At 47.3% G+C, this 17,533-nt stretch overlaps 2 protein-coding genes across 6 annotated transcripts in view; both read right to left on the reverse strand.

Annotated features, from left to right (window-relative positions):
• Dnajc18 (DnaJ heat shock protein family (Hsp40) member C18) overlaps nt 1–1,692 on the reverse strand; it is a 37,316-nt gene extending 35,624 nt beyond the window's left edge. The window contains exon 1 of one of the 2 annotated variants that reach the window (XM_006526345.3): nt 1,552–1,692. The gene's annotated coding sequence lies outside the window, so the exon portion shown is untranslated. Of the gene's footprint in view, nt 1–1,532 lie in introns of both variants that reach the window. The other variant, XM_006526343.3, reaches the window with a different exon arrangement.
• A 4,667-nt stretch (nt 1,693–6,359) lies between these two features.
• Ecscr (endothelial cell surface expressed chemotaxis and apoptosis regulator) lies at nt 6,360–15,687 on the reverse strand. 4 transcript variants are annotated; one of them, NM_001368651.1, is made up of 9 exons: nt 15,518–15,647; nt 11,622–11,660; nt 10,427–10,564; nt 10,027–10,086; nt 9,227–9,349; nt 8,697–8,795; nt 8,453–8,489; nt 6,915–7,011; nt 6,360–6,708 (listed from the first exon to the last, which is right to left on the reverse strand). In NM_001368651.1, the coding sequence occupies exons 1-9, from the start codon at nt 15,621–15,623 to the stop codon at nt 6,700–6,702; spliced, it is 708 nt and encodes a 235-aa protein (NP_001355580.1). In that variant the 5' UTR covers nt 15,624–15,647; the 3' UTR covers nt 6,360–6,699. The 4 variants fall into 4 exon arrangements, with proteins under 4 accessions (NP_001355580.1, NP_001028313.1, NP_001355581.1 ...); NM_001033141.2 differs by lacking the exon at nt 15,518–15,647 and adding an exon at nt 14,594–14,765; NM_001368652.1 differs by lacking the exon at nt 6,915–7,011.
• Between the last annotated feature and the right edge of the window lie 1,846 nt (nt 15,688–17,533).

The following is a 17,533-nucleotide window of genomic DNA, read 5'->3' on the forward strand; positions in this document are numbered from 1 at the left end:
GGCTATCCTGGAGGTGGGCTGCAGAAGTGTCTCTGTGCCCAAAACATGGACTGTTGCTCTTATAGAGTCAGTTCCCAGCACTGTGTCAGGTGGCTCACAACTACCTGTGCCTCTAGCTCCAGGGCCTCTACATCCTCTTTCGACTTTAAGGGTACCTGCATTTACATCACAACCCCCCCCTCCACTGCCCCCCCGACATGCACATATCCATATAACTTCAAAATAAATATAGCAAAACTTCTTCTTCTTCTAAGTCAATTCTTAGAAAGGAAATATGTGCAAAAGTTGCAGGAAGAAGGACAGATCCACAAATCCAGGTGACTGGCAATCAGGACCACACTTTTTTTGTCTGTTTGTTTTTTTGTTTGTTTGTCTTTTTTTTTTTTTTTGGTATATTTACATAGAATTTAGTGGGACTAGGCTGGCTTTGAGAAATTATATGCCAGAGTTAAGAGCAAGGAAGCCTGCAGCCAGTATTCTATCAGTTTTATCCAGTGGTCAAGCACTGACTGCTCTTCTAGAGGTCCTGAGTTCAATTCCAGCAACCATATGGTGGCTCACAATCATCTGTAATGGAATCTGATGCCCTCTTCTGGTGTGACTGAAGACAGTGACAGTGTACTCACATACATAAAATAAATAAATCTTTTTTTAAAGATTTATTTATTTATTTTATATATGTGAGTACACTGTAGTTGTACAGATGGTTGTGAGAATTCATGTATTTATTATTATACATAGTACACTGTAGCTGTCTTCTGATGCACCAGAAGAGGGTGTCAGAGCTCATTACGGGTAGTTGTGAGCCACCATGTGGTAGCTAGGATTTGAACTTAGGGCCTTCGGAAGAGCAGTCAGTGCTCTTACCCACCGAGCCATCTCACCAGAGCCAAAATAAATAAATCTTAATATATGTGTGTGTGTGTGTGTGTGTGTGTGTGTTGGTAGAAATATTGATGTGAGGTTTGCCCCATCCAGGCCTGGAAAAAAAAAAGATACTGGGTAAATTTTCCTTTATTTAGTTGGGGCCTGTGTGCCTGAGCTGGTGTTGTGTTTCTTGTTTTCCCATAGACTGAGCAAAGAAATGTGAGGAAATACGAGGATATTCTATAACAGAGAGAGAGAGAGAGAGAGCTTCCTGCTTTAGGACTGTAGTCTTGTATAAGAAAAGGGAGGAAGTTGTCTTGTAAATGGTCACCATCCTGTTGTCTAGACTTGAAGGAAGAGATGCAGGCTTAGGGAAGCACCAGAGCAGCAGAGGGCTGCGCTCGGATTTCCTGTCAGAGTGGACTCTTGTATTTACATACAAAGCAGGAACCTACCAAAGACCCCCCTCAACATAGTTTGTGGAGCACAGGATGTAGCACTAAATGAGGTCATCCTAGACCCACCCCCAGAGTACTGTTACTTAGCAATGGGATCATTCTCTCAGCTAGTGTAGTACTGCAGTGTCAGCAGCAGGGCGAGGGAGAGCCTTGCCATCTCAAAGATATTAATACCAGTTTATTCCTCCACCTCCCATATATAAATACCTTATGACTAACAGCTCACATTTGTAGTACATTGTCCAGAGTCAGGGGAAATTTTGTGGCTTTGTGCTGCAGAAGTCATATGAGTTAACCAGAGTGAAATCCACCCATGTCCTTGACCTGATAAGTTCAGTACACTAAGCAGCTGAACCAAGTTCCACGACAGAACGATAACAATCCTAACAGAATTCAAGACTTCTAAACATTGTTATGTCACATGGAACGTTCCATGCCAACGATAGCTGCAACTTGATGTAGTAAATCAGGCTTTTGGAAGTATGGTCTAAATAAAATATATCTAAAGTAGGAAAAATACTGCCATATGGTGCCATAGATGACTCAGAGGGCAAAAGTACTTGCCACGTAAGCTTGAGGATGGATTTGGGGATCTCCTGCATGCTTATAAAAGACAGGTAGGCATGGGGGCCTGCCTGTGATTCCAGTGTCAGGGAAGGAGATGGGTGTTTTCCTGGGGTGGCCTGCATAGCTAAACTAGCCAGACCAAGAAGCACTGGGTTCAAGTGAGAGACCCTGCCTACATGCACAGGGGACAGGGAGGAGAAAGACGAGGCCTGTCAACTTCTGGCCTCCACATGCAAAGTACACGTGTGTTCCCACTCACCAACGCCCATGTAAATACACATAACACAAATATACACATATGAGAAAGAAAGTACTGTGCATCAGAACTAGGGGCAGGCGTCACTTGGACGTCAGGACTAGGGGCAGGTGTCACTTGGTCGTGTGTTTTACTTGCATGAAGGCCTTCATTTGATCCCCAGCACTGCATAAAACTGGGCAGGGTAGTAAATATCTACACTTGAGAGGTGTAGGAAAGAAGGTAAGAAGTTCAAGGTTATCGCGTGTACATTGTGAATTCCAGGATAGCCTGCGATAGAGGAGATCCTGTCGTAAAATTCAATAAGTAAATCTTAGAGTATTGCTATCCAGGATGACTCCAGGAAAGAGCAGCAACTACTCTTTTTTTTTTATTAGGTACACAGTGTTCTACCTGCACATATGCCTGCAGGCCAGAAGAGGGCACCAGTTCTCATTACAGATGGTTGTGAGCCACAATGTGGTTGCTGGGAATTGAATTCAGGATCCCTGGAAGAGCTGGAAGGATCCCAGTGTAACTCTAGGCTGACCTCCAACTCAATATTCTCCTGCCCAAGCCTCCTAGAGTACTAAATTTATGTGTGTAAACATCATACTTGGTCTTCATCATCCTCCTCTTCCTCCTCTTTAAGGTCTCTAGATGTAGCCCTGGCTAGCCTTAAACTAGCTATGTAGAGCAAACTGGCCTTAAACGCAGAGATCTGTCTACCACTGCTCCCAATTCTGGGATGAAGTATACCCAATCTCTTCAAACTTTCATTTTAATTGTTTTGAGAAGGTAGGAGTAGAGAGGTGGCTCAATGGCTTAGAGGACTGCTGCTCTTCCAGAGGATCCAGGTTTGAGACCCAGCACACAGATGGCTGCTCACAACTGTAACTCTAGTTCCAGGGGCTCTGACTTCCTCTTCTGACCTCTGTGGCACTGCACATTGTGCCGACACTCATGCAGACAACACACCCATACAACTAAAAAAAAAAAATACACCTTTAAAGCAAGGTTTGATTTCTTTTCTCTTTTCTTCCTTCCTTCCTTCCTTCCTTCCTTCCTTCCTTCCTTCCTTCCTTCCTTCCTTCCTCCCTTTCTTTCTTTCTTTCTTTCTTTCTTTCTTTCTTTCTTATTTCTTCTTTCTTTAAAGATTTATTTATTTTATATATGTGAGTGCTCTTTCTTCATGTACACTTTCATACCAGAAGAGGGCATCAGACAGAACATATTATAGATAGTTATGAGCTACCATGTGGTTGCTGGGAAATGAACTCAGGACTTCTGGAAGAGCAGCTGGTACTCTTAACCACTGAGTCATCTCTCCAGCCCCCATAAATACATTTTTTTCTAGAAAGAGAAGAAATAATTTTTACACTTCTCATGAGAATGGAGATGGTCGAGACTGTTCCTTCTTCCCCTCTTCTATCATTTCCTGAAGTTAAGCCAGAAGAAAATGGCATTTTGTTTCTGCAGAGTTTTAAGCAATATACTCTCTGGGTTCTAAACACTCTGCAGATGCACAGGGCAGCTGTTTCCTCTAGTCTTCCCAAACTAGCACCATAGAAGCAAACACCTATTACTAAGAAAACAGACAGTTCTTTTTCTTTTTCTTTTTGTTTTGTTTTGTTTTGTTTTTTCTTTTTGTTTTGTTTTGTTTTTTTCTTTGTGCAGCCCTTGATGTTGTGGAACTTGAGGCTGGTCTCGAACTCAGAGATCTGTCTGCCACTGCCTCCCAAGTGCTGGGATTAAAGGTGTGCACCACCATGCCCAGCTGAAGATTTCTTATTTTAGACCTGAGGAAGTATAACACCAATATATGTGCTAACCAGAGAGAGAGAGAGAGAGAGAATGAGAGAGAGAAAGAGAGCGCTCAGGGCTCCCACCCCTACACAAAGAACTACAAGCAACCGAGGGATGCCAGGAGGGGGAGAAACGGCCTCCCCCAGGGATGACATTCTAATTGGTGATCCTGTACCAGCTGGATAGAGCCCATCCAGCCCTGCCTGGAATCATATACATGCTAGCAACCACATGGACTCATCAGGTTGTATTTATATACCTAGGCATTTATAGATATCAACAATAACAAAGAAAAAAGACCAAGATTTTGTGCATGTGTGCACTCATGTGCGTGTATGTGTGTGTGTGTGTGTGTGTGTGTGTGTGTGTGTGTGTACTTTATAGGAGAGATTGGAGGAAGGAAACAGAAGGGGAAATAATTATATAATCATATTTTCATTTAATTTATTTACTTTGATTTTTAAGACAGGGTCTAAGACAGTTAGCTCTGACTGACCTATAACTAGCTTTGTAAGACCAGGCTGACTTCAAACACACAGAGATCCACCTGCCTTTGTTTCTCAAGTGCTGGGATTAAAGGCATGTGCCATCACACCCAGGCTAAATTTTAATTTTTCTGTAATTTATTTTTATTTTATGTATGTTAGTGTTTTGCCTGTGAGTATGTCTATGAGTCTGTGAGAGGGGGTCAGATTCCCTGGAACTGGAGTTACAGACAGTTGTGAGCTGCCACGTGGGTGCTGGGAATTGAGCTCTGGTTCTTTGGGTTCTCATCTCTCTAGGCCCCTAAATTGTAATTGTTAAAAAATTAATTTGAGCCAGGCAGTGGTGGTACAGGCCTTTAATCTCAGCACTTGGGAGGCAGAGGCAGGTGGATTTCTGAGTTCAAGGCCAGCCTGGTCTACAGAGTTAGTTCTAGGACAGCCAGGGCTATACAGAGAAACCCTGTCTCAAAATTAAACCAAATTAAAAAAAAATTAATTTGAAAATGAATCCTTGCTTGTTTGGAGTGTCTATGTTTCTATGGGTGGGTGCCTATGGAGGCAGAGAAAGCCTGCAGGGGTTGGCTCTCTTTCCACCCTGTGGAAACGCTGAGGGATAAACTCAGGTCACCAATCTTGATGTCAGGCTTCCCCAACCATGCAGCCATCTTGATAGCCTGACTGCATTCATTATTGATGACAACTGGTCACCAGGTACAGCCTGTTGCTTCTGTTGAGGTGGTTACTCAGTGCTACCTTACCTAATAAGACAAGCAAACCTGGGGCCTGGCTGCACAGCTTTGTAATCCTAGATCCTTGGGAGGTTAAGGCAGGGGGACTGTTAAACCCAAGGCCTATCTAACTACAGAATAAGTTCAAGGTTAGCCTGGACAACCTAGTGAGAAGGTCTCAACATATAAAGTATACCTCATCAATAGAATGCTTACCTGAGGTCTGTTTGTGTTTTCTTTGTTTTTGTTTTTGTTTTTAATGTATATGAGTACACTGTTGCTGTCTTCAGACACACCAGAAGAGGGCAACAGACCACATTACCAATGGTTGTGAGCCACCCATGGTTGATGAGAATTGAACTCAGGAAATCTGAAAGAGCATCCAGTGCTCTTAACCTCTGAGCCATCCATCTCTCCAGCCTGCTTATCTGAGTTTTAATCCCTACTATCACACACACAAGAAAATTATTGCTGGGCATGGTGGTGCACGCCTTTAATCCCAGCACTCCGGAGGCTGAGGCAGGCAGATTTCTGAGTTCAAGGCCAGCCTGGTCTACAAAGTGTGTTCCAGGACAGCCAGGGCTATACAGAGAAACCCTGTCTCGAAAAACCAAAAACAAACAAACAAACAAACAAACAAACAAAAACACCCTGTCTCAGAAAAACAAAACAAAAAAAATTGTTAAATTAATAAACAAAAGACAGGCAACAGGCAAACCTAGCAAAAAATCCCACTCACACAAGTCTTCCTAGCTACCCACAGAGGTAGAAAGACGAAGGCATCTCTGTCCTAGGAAAGAAGATACCAAAGTTGCTAGAATGCTACTCAGAAATGTATATAGGGGGCTAGAAGATCCAGGTTCGATTCCCACTACCCACAGAGCAGCCACCTGTAACTCCAGTTGCAGGGGATCCATGCCCTCTGTGGGTTTCTGCACACACACACAGTGTAACAGTGTATACACACACACACACACACACACACACACACACACACAAACACGAAAGAAGGAAGGGAGAGAGAGAGAGAGAGAGAAGAAGGAAGGAAGGAAGGAAGGAAGGAAGGAAGGAAGAAAGAAAGAAAGAAAGAAAGAAAGAAAGAGAGAGAGAGAGAGAGAAAGAAAGAGAGAAAGAAAGAAAGAGGGAAAGAAAAGAAAAGAAAAAAGAAAAGAAAGGTGGGTAGATGGGGACATAGACCTTAAAAGAAATTGGATTCCAGGCCAGAAAATAATTTTAATTCTAGTAGAATGGACAATCTACCTCATTATTTCCTTAAGTCTTGCTCTATTGACTCCTCGTTCCTGAGTTTCTGAGCAGCAGGAGGAGGGGGAGCAGGCCAAGTGTCTAGCATGGCTTCCAAGTGGGAAGGAGTCTCTTGTGTGGTAGGTTCTTCTGGATCTAGAGGAATCTCATGTCCTTTAGAACTGGGAGCAGGCATGACATCAAATAATTTATGTGTGGTCCGCTGCCTCCCCCAATCTCGTCTCCTCTCCTTCCTCATGGCCAGGGGACAGCCGCATCACACGTGGACCCATGGCGACTCCAGGTCACTCTTAAAGAATCTGAAATGCATATGTACAATGAGGAAGGGAGAACCTGGGAGGGGCCAGGTAAGAGAGCAGGGGAGGAAGAGCCTGGGTCTGCAGCCGTGACCTTAGCCTTTCTGGCTAAGGAACCAGAGCCTGAAAATAGGACTGAGGGGTGGGGGTGGGGGGTGAGGTGAGGAGTGGAGTGGGTGACTGGGGAGGGAAGAACATGTGAGATGCACCTTCTCTGCTGACATGCTGCCTTTGCTGTTGTTCACGTTGATGTTCCTCATGGAGATGAGTGTGATGCTGTCTTTCTCTCCATTGGCTGTGGAGCAGCTGGGATGGGAAGGAGCCAGGGTTAGAGAGAAGAAGGGATGGAGGACCAGGGAGTAAAGGGGCCACGGAGCACTGGGCCTTCAGTCCTCATGCCAGAAAACTCTACTTTGGGATGGATAATAAGAAAATTAGAATGTGGGCTGGTGAGATGGCTCAGCGGTTAAGAGCACTGACTGTTCTTCCAAAGGTCCTGAGTTCAAATCCCAGCAACCACATGGTGGCTCACAACTATCGGTAATGAAATATAAGGACCTCTTCTGGAGTGTCTGAAGACAGCTACAGTATACTTACATATAACAATAAATAAATCTTTGGGCCAGAGGGAGCAGAGGTACTGGGTTCAATTCCCAGCAACCTCATGATGGCTTACAACCATCTGTACAGCTACAGTGTACTTATATACATAAAAGATAAATAAATCTTAAAAAAAAAAAGAAAGAAAGAAAATGAGAATGTGGTCTGAAACCCACGAGACTTGTGTTTAAACCTCATTTATTTCTGTTCTTTTTCAAGCTAGGTTGGTGCTTTACAACCATAAGCCCAGCCAGGCTGCTGGTGTACACGTGTAAGCCTAGCACTTGGTAGGTAAGAGGTAGGAAGATAGGGGATTCAGGGTCATCCTCAGCTATATAATGAGTTCAAAGCCAGCCCAGGCTCTTTCTCAACAGAGCAAAACAAGGAGGAAGAGGAGGAGGAGGAGGAGGAGGAAGAGGAGGAGGAGAAACCTGTTTTTCCTATCTTCTAGTGTTTGATCTTGACCAAGTTACAACTTGTCCTGCTCCAGGTTCCCAAGCATGCTTCATGTTTCAAAGAAGAGGGAAAAAAATGCTGTAAAGATTTTCAGTAAGAAAACAAACAAACAAAAAACAAACAAACAAAAGATTTTCAGTAAGATCACAATTTGTATGTTGTTGTGTATGGTATATAATAGCTTTCTGGTTTGGTTTTTCAAGACAGGGTTTCTCTGTGTAGCCCTGGCTGTCCTGGAGCTCACTCTGTAGATCAGACTGACCTTGAACTCAGAGATCCGACTGCCTCTGCCTCCCAAGTGCTGGGATTAAAAGCATACATCACCACAATACCTGCCTTCAGAGTAGGTTTTCAACAAGTTTCTTCAGCTTAGAGAGGATATATCTTATATCGGAATCTGTATTTTCATGAAGAGGCCACAGGAGCTGAGCCCTGGTGCTGAAGACCCTCACTTGTCTCTGCTGAGCCTGGCAGCCTGCTTCAGTGACGACTGCAGAATTGTGGGGCATATGTCTTCAAGTGGTATGAATGGGTATGGTATGTGGTGGGAAGCAGAAGTGTGTGTGTGTGTGTGTGTGTGTGTGTGTGTGTGTGTGTGTGTGTGTGTGTACAGAAGGCAGAGAGAATTGTTTTCCTCTTGGGGTAAAGGGATTTGGAATCAGATTTCTCTCGTGAGTTTCTAAAATCTTACCTTTCAGACAGCCCTGAACTCCCTGGTTTCTGTGGATCTGTAAAATCCCAAGGGCACAGATTAGGGTCATACGCTGTAACTCAGATGTCCAGCTTCTCCTCAGAGCCCACCCAAGCTCACCTCCCCAACTCATCAAATGCTGCTTCTGTGTCATTCCCTCCCTCGGCCCAGTTGCCATCAGCCTGAGCCCCCGCTCAGGCTCCTGAAGCACAAGGGTCAAAGCAGCCCAGGTCAAGACAATTACCTTCAGACTCCTTGTTCTTCCGACACTTAAATCTTAGACTGACCACACTGACCAGGATGATCACTACAACCACCAGGATGACAATGAAGCTGATGACACCTGAGCAGGGAAGAGATGGGAACAGGAGGAAGAGGTGGAACAATAAGGATGAGTCTGGAGTTCCCTGGCACAGGTAAGTGCCTGTGTGTGTGCGCATGCATGTGTGCACGTGTGTATGTGTGTGTGTGTTTGTGTGTGTTCGTGTGCACACTATATATTTGCTCTGAGAGTGAAGTAGATTCTGCTTCTCTTGGAAACATGAGTAATCTATTAGCTGGTTCCCTTAACTAATGTGGACCACTTAGCCCAGCTACATCATCCATAGCAACATGGAGCCCAAGAAAGCCAAAACCCTTGCATTATGGCCTTGCTTATCAGCAAGTCCATCCCAGAATGAATGGGTGAGATTTGAACTTGCATCTTAACCAGAGTCTAAGTCAATCCTGAGGTGGAGTCCCCTCTCATGCCCCATCCCCACTGCCATCTCTCACCAAAGGCAGCCACAGTTAGCACTGACTCTGATGTGGGGGTAGGCAGGATGGTCAGCAGGATGGTCATCTTTTTTGTCTGAAGGCTGGTGGTTTCTGGACTGGGAGTAGCATCCAGAGATGCTTCTGAAATAGAGTGGGTGTTGGTGCATCAGTGAAGGGCACTGCTGAGACCTGGCAAAGAGAATCAGCTTCTTTCCTGATGCTCTGAGGTGAGAGTTTGCACAGAGCTAACAGCTCACAGAAAAAGACTCACTCTGGACACAACCAACCCCCTGAAGACCGAGGATGCAGATCTCACATCTCTACATGAGTAACTCGGCCAGTTGCTCACATTACTGTTTTCAGAGAACTCTAGAAAGGTTAAAATGCTTCCCATCCCCACGTGGTACCCAGAAGAAAGGATTTATGCTGCAAAAACAGGGAAACCATACTGGGCAAAGCAGAGCCATCTGTGCTATGCCAACAGTTGAAGATGGGAGGAAAGAAGACATTGGCCTAAAGGGCCAGGGTGCCAGGCAAGGGACATAGGTTTCTGGCCCTCTTAAAATGATGTTGGGCTAGCTAAATGGCTCAACAGGTAAAGGTGCTTGCAACCAAAGCTGGTAGCCTAAGTTCAATCCCTATGACCTACATGGTTGAAGGAGAGGACCAATGTCACATTTTTCTTCCCTTGCACAAGTCAAGTACCCTCCGGCCTATTTTCTACCCTATTTCCTTATTTGTATGAGTGTACAATGTCCAAGAACCAAAAGAGGATTTAAAAGAAAGGGTTATAGACTGAGAACACACACTGAACATACCTCCTCTCCTGCTGCTGCTGCTGCTGCTGCTGCTGCTGCTCCTTTCTGGGGTTCCTGTGCCTGCACCAGAAACAAATGGCCAAGATGGAGGATCCCATCTCTCCCAACATACTCTGAGAAGGGTCTAGCCCTTTCTCAACCCTTCCCATTTCCCTCCTCCATCTGTTCTTTTCTCATTCCCCATCAGGAGTGTTTAACCTTTACTGTGACCAGATCCAACTCTGTTTCTACTTCTTCCCAGTGCTTTCTTGTAATTTCCCAAACCAGGGTACCACTGATGTAGTTTCTAGACTTAAGAGCCTCCACTCCCACACTGAGGGCACCCCACTAAAGGAAGTAAACACCTATCCAGGCATATCTAGGGCCCATCACCTCCTGCCCACCTGCCCTGGATACTCACCAGGTCCCAGTGTGTGCTTCTGTGGCTGGAAGGACATCAAGTCAGGCAAGGAAAGGGACTGTTTATCCATGGTGCTTGACCTTGGTGTCACAGGCTGATTGGATACCAAGGAGACCTGAGAAGACTTCTGTAGAATTTCTGTGGATAGGCAAGTACATGTGACCAGCTCAGAGTGTCAGCTATAATATGCACAGAGAGTCCAAAATACTTTTTCTTTCTAGTCCTTTTCTTGTGTGTGGTGCTAGTGATTAAACGCAGGATGTCTTTCATACTGGGCAAGCACTGTGCCCCAGAGCTACAGCCACAGCCCTCCTTTGTCAACGCCTTCAATTCCTGGAGGACCTGTTCTCTGGCTCGCCCCTGAGATTGGGAAGGTCTTTCCCTCCCTCCACCCCACAGTCTCCCCTTGTTCATCTCACTCCTTTGCTGGCTCGGGTCTCTGGGCTGTTCTCAGTTCCCATAGGAAGGGCCCCAGAGATGACGTCTGAAGAGGCTGACATCCAGATGGGCCCAGTGACACTTGTTCCTGCTCCCTTGCTCTGGAATCACCAGTGTGAGGCCCTGTTTGCCTGTCCCTTCTGCCACAGGCTCTGCATCCTCCTGCAGAGCCCAAACTGCGTCTTGCTCCTCCGGGGCCTTTGCAGGCCACTATCAGCAGTCTCAGCAGCTGAGTACCTAGGGTAACAGTGCTGAGCCAAAGCCCCGGGCCGCCAGGCTCTGAGGAAGATCTGTCTTCTGCAAGGACAGAGCAGAAGGGGAAAGCAAATGGGGACCCCAGGATCAAGTAGGTCTGAATGGCTGGGGGTGAGCATGGGAGGGTAGAGGTGACCTTCTCTGCAGCCGCACCCATTCACTAAGCTGAGAGAAACTAGCTGGGGGCTCAGGCTCCTGAAAAGCCCTAAAACACATCACTTGAGGGGTCTGCTACTCTACCCTCCAGCCGTTCTGTGCCCTTCTCTTTGTCTCTGAAGGTAGATTTGTTGTTTGTTTGTTTGTTTTCCTCCCCTCCTCTACCTCTGACTAGTTATCTCTTCCCTCTTCCAGGCATGTTAGGTGAGGCCAGTTGAGTGAGCCTCAGAGACTTGGCCCAAGCTCCTCTCACCTGCTTTCAGTGAAAAAGAGAGACCCGAGCCCCCTCCTCCAATACCTTCCTAAACTCTTAGGCACAGATGCTGGAGTAGGCCCCAAATCTTACCCTGCGAGGTCTGAGTTGTCGTAGGTTGAGAGCTGTAGCCTGTGAGAGAAAACAAAAGTACACAGACTATGAAGGGGCATGGTGGCACACATCTTTAATCCCAGAACTCAGGAGGCAGAAGTAGGCAGATCTCTTTGAATTCAAGGCCATCCTGGTCTATAGAGTGAGTTCCAGGACAGCCAGGACTACATAGAGAGACCCTGTCTCAAAACAAAACAAAACAAGACAAAACAAAACAAAACAAAACAAAACAAAACAAAACAAAACAAAACAAAGACAGATTGTTTTGGTAACTGCTGAGTAGAGCCCATGAGAGAAACTAGGTTTTTTTGGCTGTCTAAACTGTCCATACTAGAAGGCAGACACACTTGGCAGGGAATTACAGGATAAGGGCTTGTCACCATCACCTCTCAGTTCAGAGTCCTAGAGTCTTCTACTGTGTCTTCAGTCCTTAATAGTTATCTTAGCACCCTGACACAAGTCTAGGGGACAGTTATTCAAACTAGTGACACATCTGACCAAACACACAGAACTCTGGGTCTCTGGGTCTATGCACTACTGGTCCACTTGTTTCCTCCTGTGAAAACTGTCATTTTGGCTGCAATCTAAAGGAAGGGGAGAGGAAGGTAAATGAAATTGGGTAGAGTTTGGGGCTCGCATTGCTTTGTGCCTGCTTTCACATTCTCTCTCCCTCTCCCTCTCCCTCTCCCTCTCCCTCTCCCTCTCCCTCTCCCTCTCCCTCTCTCTCCTCTCCCTCTCCCTCCTCTCCCTCTCCCTCTCCCTCTCCCTCTCCCTCTCCCTCTCCCTCTCCCTCTCCCTCTCCCTCTCTCTCCTCTCCCTCCTCTCCCTCCTCTCCCTCTCCCTCTCCCTCTTTTCCCTCTCCCTCTCCCTCCTCTCCCTCTCTCTCCTCTCCCTCTCCCTCCTCTCCCTCCTCTCCCTCTCCCTCCTCTCCCTCTCCTCCTCTCCCTCTTCCCCCTCCCTCTCCCTCCTCTCCCTCTCCCTCCTCTCCCTCTCCCCCCTCTCCCTCTTCCCCCTCCCTCTCCCTCCTCTCCCTCTCCCTCCTCTCCCTCCTCTCCCTCCTCTCCCTCTCCCTCTTCCCCCTCCCTCTCCCTCCTCTCCCTCTTCCCCCTCCCTCTCCCTCTTCCCCCTCCCTCTCCCTCCTCTCCCTCTCCCTCTCCTTCTCCCTCTCTCTTCCTCTCCTCTCCCCTCTCCTCCCCACTCCCCTCCCTAACCAGAGGTAATGCCCTGCCTTGGAAACAAGTTCTGAGGTATGTCCAACAGGAGAGGAAGTGCTGAAAGGAGTGACAGGTTTAAGTTAAAAAGTGGTGTTCTAGTCTAACCCCAGGGAGAGGAGGTCACTGGCAGCCACTTTTGGAGCTCTTGTTAGCTATTCTGTTTGTTCACATGTGTGTTTGTAGCCTTGGCATAGATATGCAATGCTTTTATGTGTTGGGGGGGGGGGGGGAGGCTGGAAGGTCAGGTTATGTTTGCTCACTTTCCACAATGAAATCATTCTTGAAACCTATGAACAATGTGAAAGGAAAACAGGGAAACGGAACCGCCCATCTGGAGCTGCTCCCTCCACACAGGCTGGAACTGAGGTGGCCGCTCTTTTCTTCATTAGTGCAGCATCAGACCCAGGCCCCTGAAGGACTGAGGCAGCTGAGTTCCAGGGGCCCAACCCAAGCCGTGGCAACCTGCTGGTCTGTTTGTTTTCCTTAAGGCCTTACTGTTCCTCCAAGGAGTGATCCACACTATCCACGTGAAGGGATCCACACTTGGATACTGTGGAATTGTTTGCAAGCCAAAGCTTACCCAGCCCTGAGATGTGTTTTTCCAAGTCAAGATCTCTCACATTCCTGCTCCTTTGTGGGTAGAGGTTCCACAAAGAGGTAAATATTACAGGAACCCCAGGCTAGGAAAAACCCTTTCTAGCATGGGATGAGCCTGGGCTAACCCTTTGCATCCAAAACCTCTGAAGACAGTTGCTTCCTGTTAAAGCACCACATACATTCCATAGTAGTTCTGGGAGGACTTGAAGTCTGAGTGCACCTCTCTAAATGTATCTAGAAGATGATCTGTAAGTCTTTGAGGAGTTCCCAGGGCACAAGCATCAAGCTGGGAAGGCCTGAGCTCTCTGCCTCTTATCTGACTCCTCCCAACTTGCCATCTCTAAAAATTCTTTGTAAGCAGAGGGGGGACTTGAGGAATATGTTCTTCTGTAGGCTGGTGCCTCTGACCCAGGGGACATACAGACACCCAGAAAGCTGTGGCCACAAGAACTCCTAACTTTGCTGACCTCTGCTTCCTAATCCCTACCTGCTTCACTTCTTTCCAGTCTAACCACGCCCACGCCCCTGTTTTCCTCAGCAGCATAGTTTAGGGTTGAAAAGCAGCATTGGGGATGTAGCTCAGTGGTGGAGCACTTACTTAGCATGTGTGAGCTTGGGTGAGGCCCTAGGACCAATCCCCAGCACAAGAGAAAAAATAAATAAATAAATAAAAAGTGGGGAATTTGAGTTCTGGCTTCACTCACAGCCTGAGCTGGACCTGGCCTCTCTGGAATGTGAGACTGAGGTATAATTCTGCATAAGTCCCGTGCTGGATTCTCAGCATCACACCACTGGGGTGGGGTGGGGGAGAGCCTCCGAGGTTGTTGAGGGGAAAAGAAAATACATACAAAGCCCACAGCCCCTGACACTTGCTCAATCGGTGCTAGATGTTGACATTTTTGCCCCATTCTCTTGATTTCTCCAAATCTAAAGACTGGCTGACTCTCCACAGCCAGAACCCCTGTGTTGGCGTGAATGTGACTGTCTCTCTAGACAGTTCCTCAGCCGCCACAACTGCTGACAACTGCTGTGAATGCCCAGCTGAAGAAGTTGGGCAAGCTAGGGTGCCAGTGGGTTAGACAAAGTCTAGGCTGGCATTAGGAAGGCCTGCGGAATCCCTCATAAATCCCCCACACTAACCTCTGACTCTCCCCTGTGGGAGTTGATGGGCAAGAAGGGGTGTCAGTGTTGACCCCAGCCCGTGGGCTTCCAGAGAAATGTCTCGAAGCATTTTCTGGAACACAAACCCTTTCTCCTAAGCACTCTGGCCCATCTTCCCAATACCTGGTATGCAGCCTCAGATGCAGTCCACAAAGGACCAGGGGTGGGGGCAGGGGCGGGGCCGGTTGACAAAGGGAAGTTGCTGCCCTGTGAATCAGAGTGTCCTGGACTTCTTTCTCATGGTTCCCAGCAATGGCTCCCTAATTAGAGGATCCTGCCTCAAGACCCCACTCACGACTGCCAGCGACAATCTGAGAGGTCGAATTCCAGTCATTTCAACCAGCCCCTGTGCTGTGTATATATCCTCCTTGGTAAAGTGTTCTTTGTGTCTAACCAGAAACCCTCTTGATGTGATTTGAGATTAAAGTCAGCATTTGAAATTCAAAGGTTGTAATTCTTCACAGGTAATGGCAGAAGAGAAGGTGAGCCAGAAAGCCCGAGGTGCAGACCATTTTCGGCTAGAACTTTCCATAGAGTGACCATAGTGCCTGTATCAGTAGAGTATTGACAGGGCAGCCACAGATTTCTCCTGCTCCTATACTCCTTAGAAAGAACTTTCAGGGTCTGTCATTCATCAAGCCAACCACTCCCCACCTTTCTAGGGGCCAGACTCTATGGGGGAGCTGTAGAAAATATCCTAACAGCTTTACAGTCTGTTTAACCAGGGTGGTAATTCCCGTCCTCCAGGCCAGCCCATCCCTTTCATGGAAAGGTTCTGGAATTTCCCTTCTTCGGGCAGAGCGTTGGATGGGAACGTGTTGGGGGGGGGGGGAGGGCAGGAGGGGGAAGGAGTGGGGAGGAGGAGGGGAGGCTTGCTGGAGAAAACCGGCACGTGCATCTTACCTTGGAGCAGGAGTAAACCGAGAATTGCTGAACCCAGCCTCATGGCTCCGCTGGTCCCCAGATCAGCTGGGTGTGTAGCAGGCTCCTCAGTGTATTCTCTGTCCATAGTAGAGAAGAGAGAGGGAGTACTGGGGTGAGATGGGGCGGGGGCAGGGGCGGGGGCTGGCTCTCCAGGAGCTTCCTGTCAAAGAATAGAAGGAAACAGATTGGGACTGGCTCCAGGGGCCCCGGTTCAGCACACAGCCCAGATGAGGATGTCAGCCGGAGCAGTGGTTGTGGGGACTGGCGAGGGCCTTTCTGGGTTCTGTGCATAATGACCAGTGGTGACAGTTTGCCCCCAACACTACCTTCCTCTCTGAGGGACCCTTCAGGTCCTTCCCTGCAGCACCTGCGTTTCCCCAAAGCCTACTGTTGCAGACGCTTGTCTCCAAGGACCCAGCTCTAAGTTCTACCCACCAGCTGCCCATGCTCAGTAGACTATGAATTCTCCACATTCCTCTCCCCACTCAGGGCCTTCAGTGCAGATGGGACTTCCAGCATCTGTTAGGGAGGCCTTACAAGCAAGCTCGTTATTCCTGATAGAAAAACAAGAGGTGGGGTGGGCAAAGAGCTCAGTGGGTAAAGAACTAGCCTCGAAAGCATGAACTCTTATCCCAGCACCCTCATAGAAAGCCAAGCAAGGTGGGCTGACCTGAAATCCCATTACAGGGGGAGGCAGAGTCAGGTGAATCCTGGGGCTCATTGGCCCTCTAGCCTAATTGGTGAGCCCCAGGTTCCTGTGAAGGACCCTATCTCTAAACAAACAAACAAACAAACAAGTAGATGGCTTCTGAGGAACAATATTTGAGGGTGACTTCTGGCTTTTGTACAGACACATGCACAAGCACCCGTGCATGCTTGAGCACGCGCGCGCGCGCGCACACACACACACACACACACACACAGGAGAGGCATACCCCCTGGCCTCCCTAGCCCCCTCAGGCTAGGTTTGTTACCTGCGATTGGAGAATGCCCTGTCCTTACCCTCCATAGCACGCCCCAGGTTCTCACTTTCTCACCGCAGGCCAGTAGTAATATTCCTACATAAAACTCACCATACAGAAAGGCCCCAGAACATACTTACTGAAATAAATCTAAAACATTTAAAAGTATGAGAAAAAATGAAGAAGAGAGATATCTGATATATACTACTTCTGTTTGTTTGTTCCTTTGTTCATTTGTTTATGGTTTTTCTAAACCAGGTTTTTCTCAGTGGAGCTCTGACTGTCCTAGACTGTCTCTGTAGATCAGGCTGGCTTTGAACTCAGTGATCTCACTGTCTTTGCCCTCCTGAGTGCTTGGATCAAAAGTATGCATCATCACACCTCATCACACCGTCCCTTAAGGTTTTCTTTTTAGAGCTTTTTGTTTGGTTTTTGCTGTTTGTTGTTTTGTTTTGGTTTGTTTTTTGAGACAGGGTTTCTCTATTGTGCAACTCTAGCTGCCCCGGAACTCAATATATAAACCAAGCTGGCTTCAGACTTACAGATATCTACCGGCCTCTGCCTTCCGGATGCTTCTTAGGGCCTGGAAAGATGACTCAGTGGCTAAGAGCACTGATTTTTCTTGCAGAAGGCCCAGATTCAATTCTCAGCACTCATGTGGCAGGTCACAACCATCCCTAACTCAGTTCTGGGCATCCAGTGCCCTCTTCTAGCCTTCCCGACGCTAAGGCATGCATATGATACATAGACATACTAGCAGGCAAACACCCATCACATAAAATTAAATATAAGGAGATGAGTGAGGGGCTGGAGAGATGGCTCAGTAGTTAAGAGAACTGACTATTCTTCCAGAGGTCCTGAGTTCAATTCCCAGCAACCAAACGGTGGCTCACAACCATTAATGGGGGTCTGGTGCCCTCTTCTGGGTGTGTCTGAACAGAACAATGGTGTTGTACTCATATGTACAAAATAAATAAATACATCTTTAAAAAAAAAGGAGATGAGTGGGATTGTGGTACATGATGCGGAAATT

Source organism: Mus musculus, chromosome 18, assembly GCF_000001635.26.
Source record: "Mus musculus strain C57BL/6J chromosome 18, GRCm38.p6 C57BL/6J".
NCBI lineage: Eukaryota > Metazoa > Chordata > Mammalia > Rodentia > Muridae > Mus > Mus musculus.

Excerpts from the sequence above, each read along its gene's own strand:
- Ecscr (NM_001368651.1), bottom strand. The coding sequence starts at position 15,623 with ATGGACAGAGAATACACTGAGGAGCCTGCTACACACCCAGCTGATCTG. Across the intron at positions 10,565-11,621 it reads GACAACTCAGACCTCGCAGG|AAATTCTACAGAAGTCTTCT; the intron begins GTAAGATTTGGG and ends GCCTATCCACAG. Across the intron at positions 10,087-10,426 it reads GAAGCACACACTGGGACCTG|GCACAGGAACCCCAGAAAGG; the intron begins GTGAGTATCCAG and ends TTTCTGGTGCAG.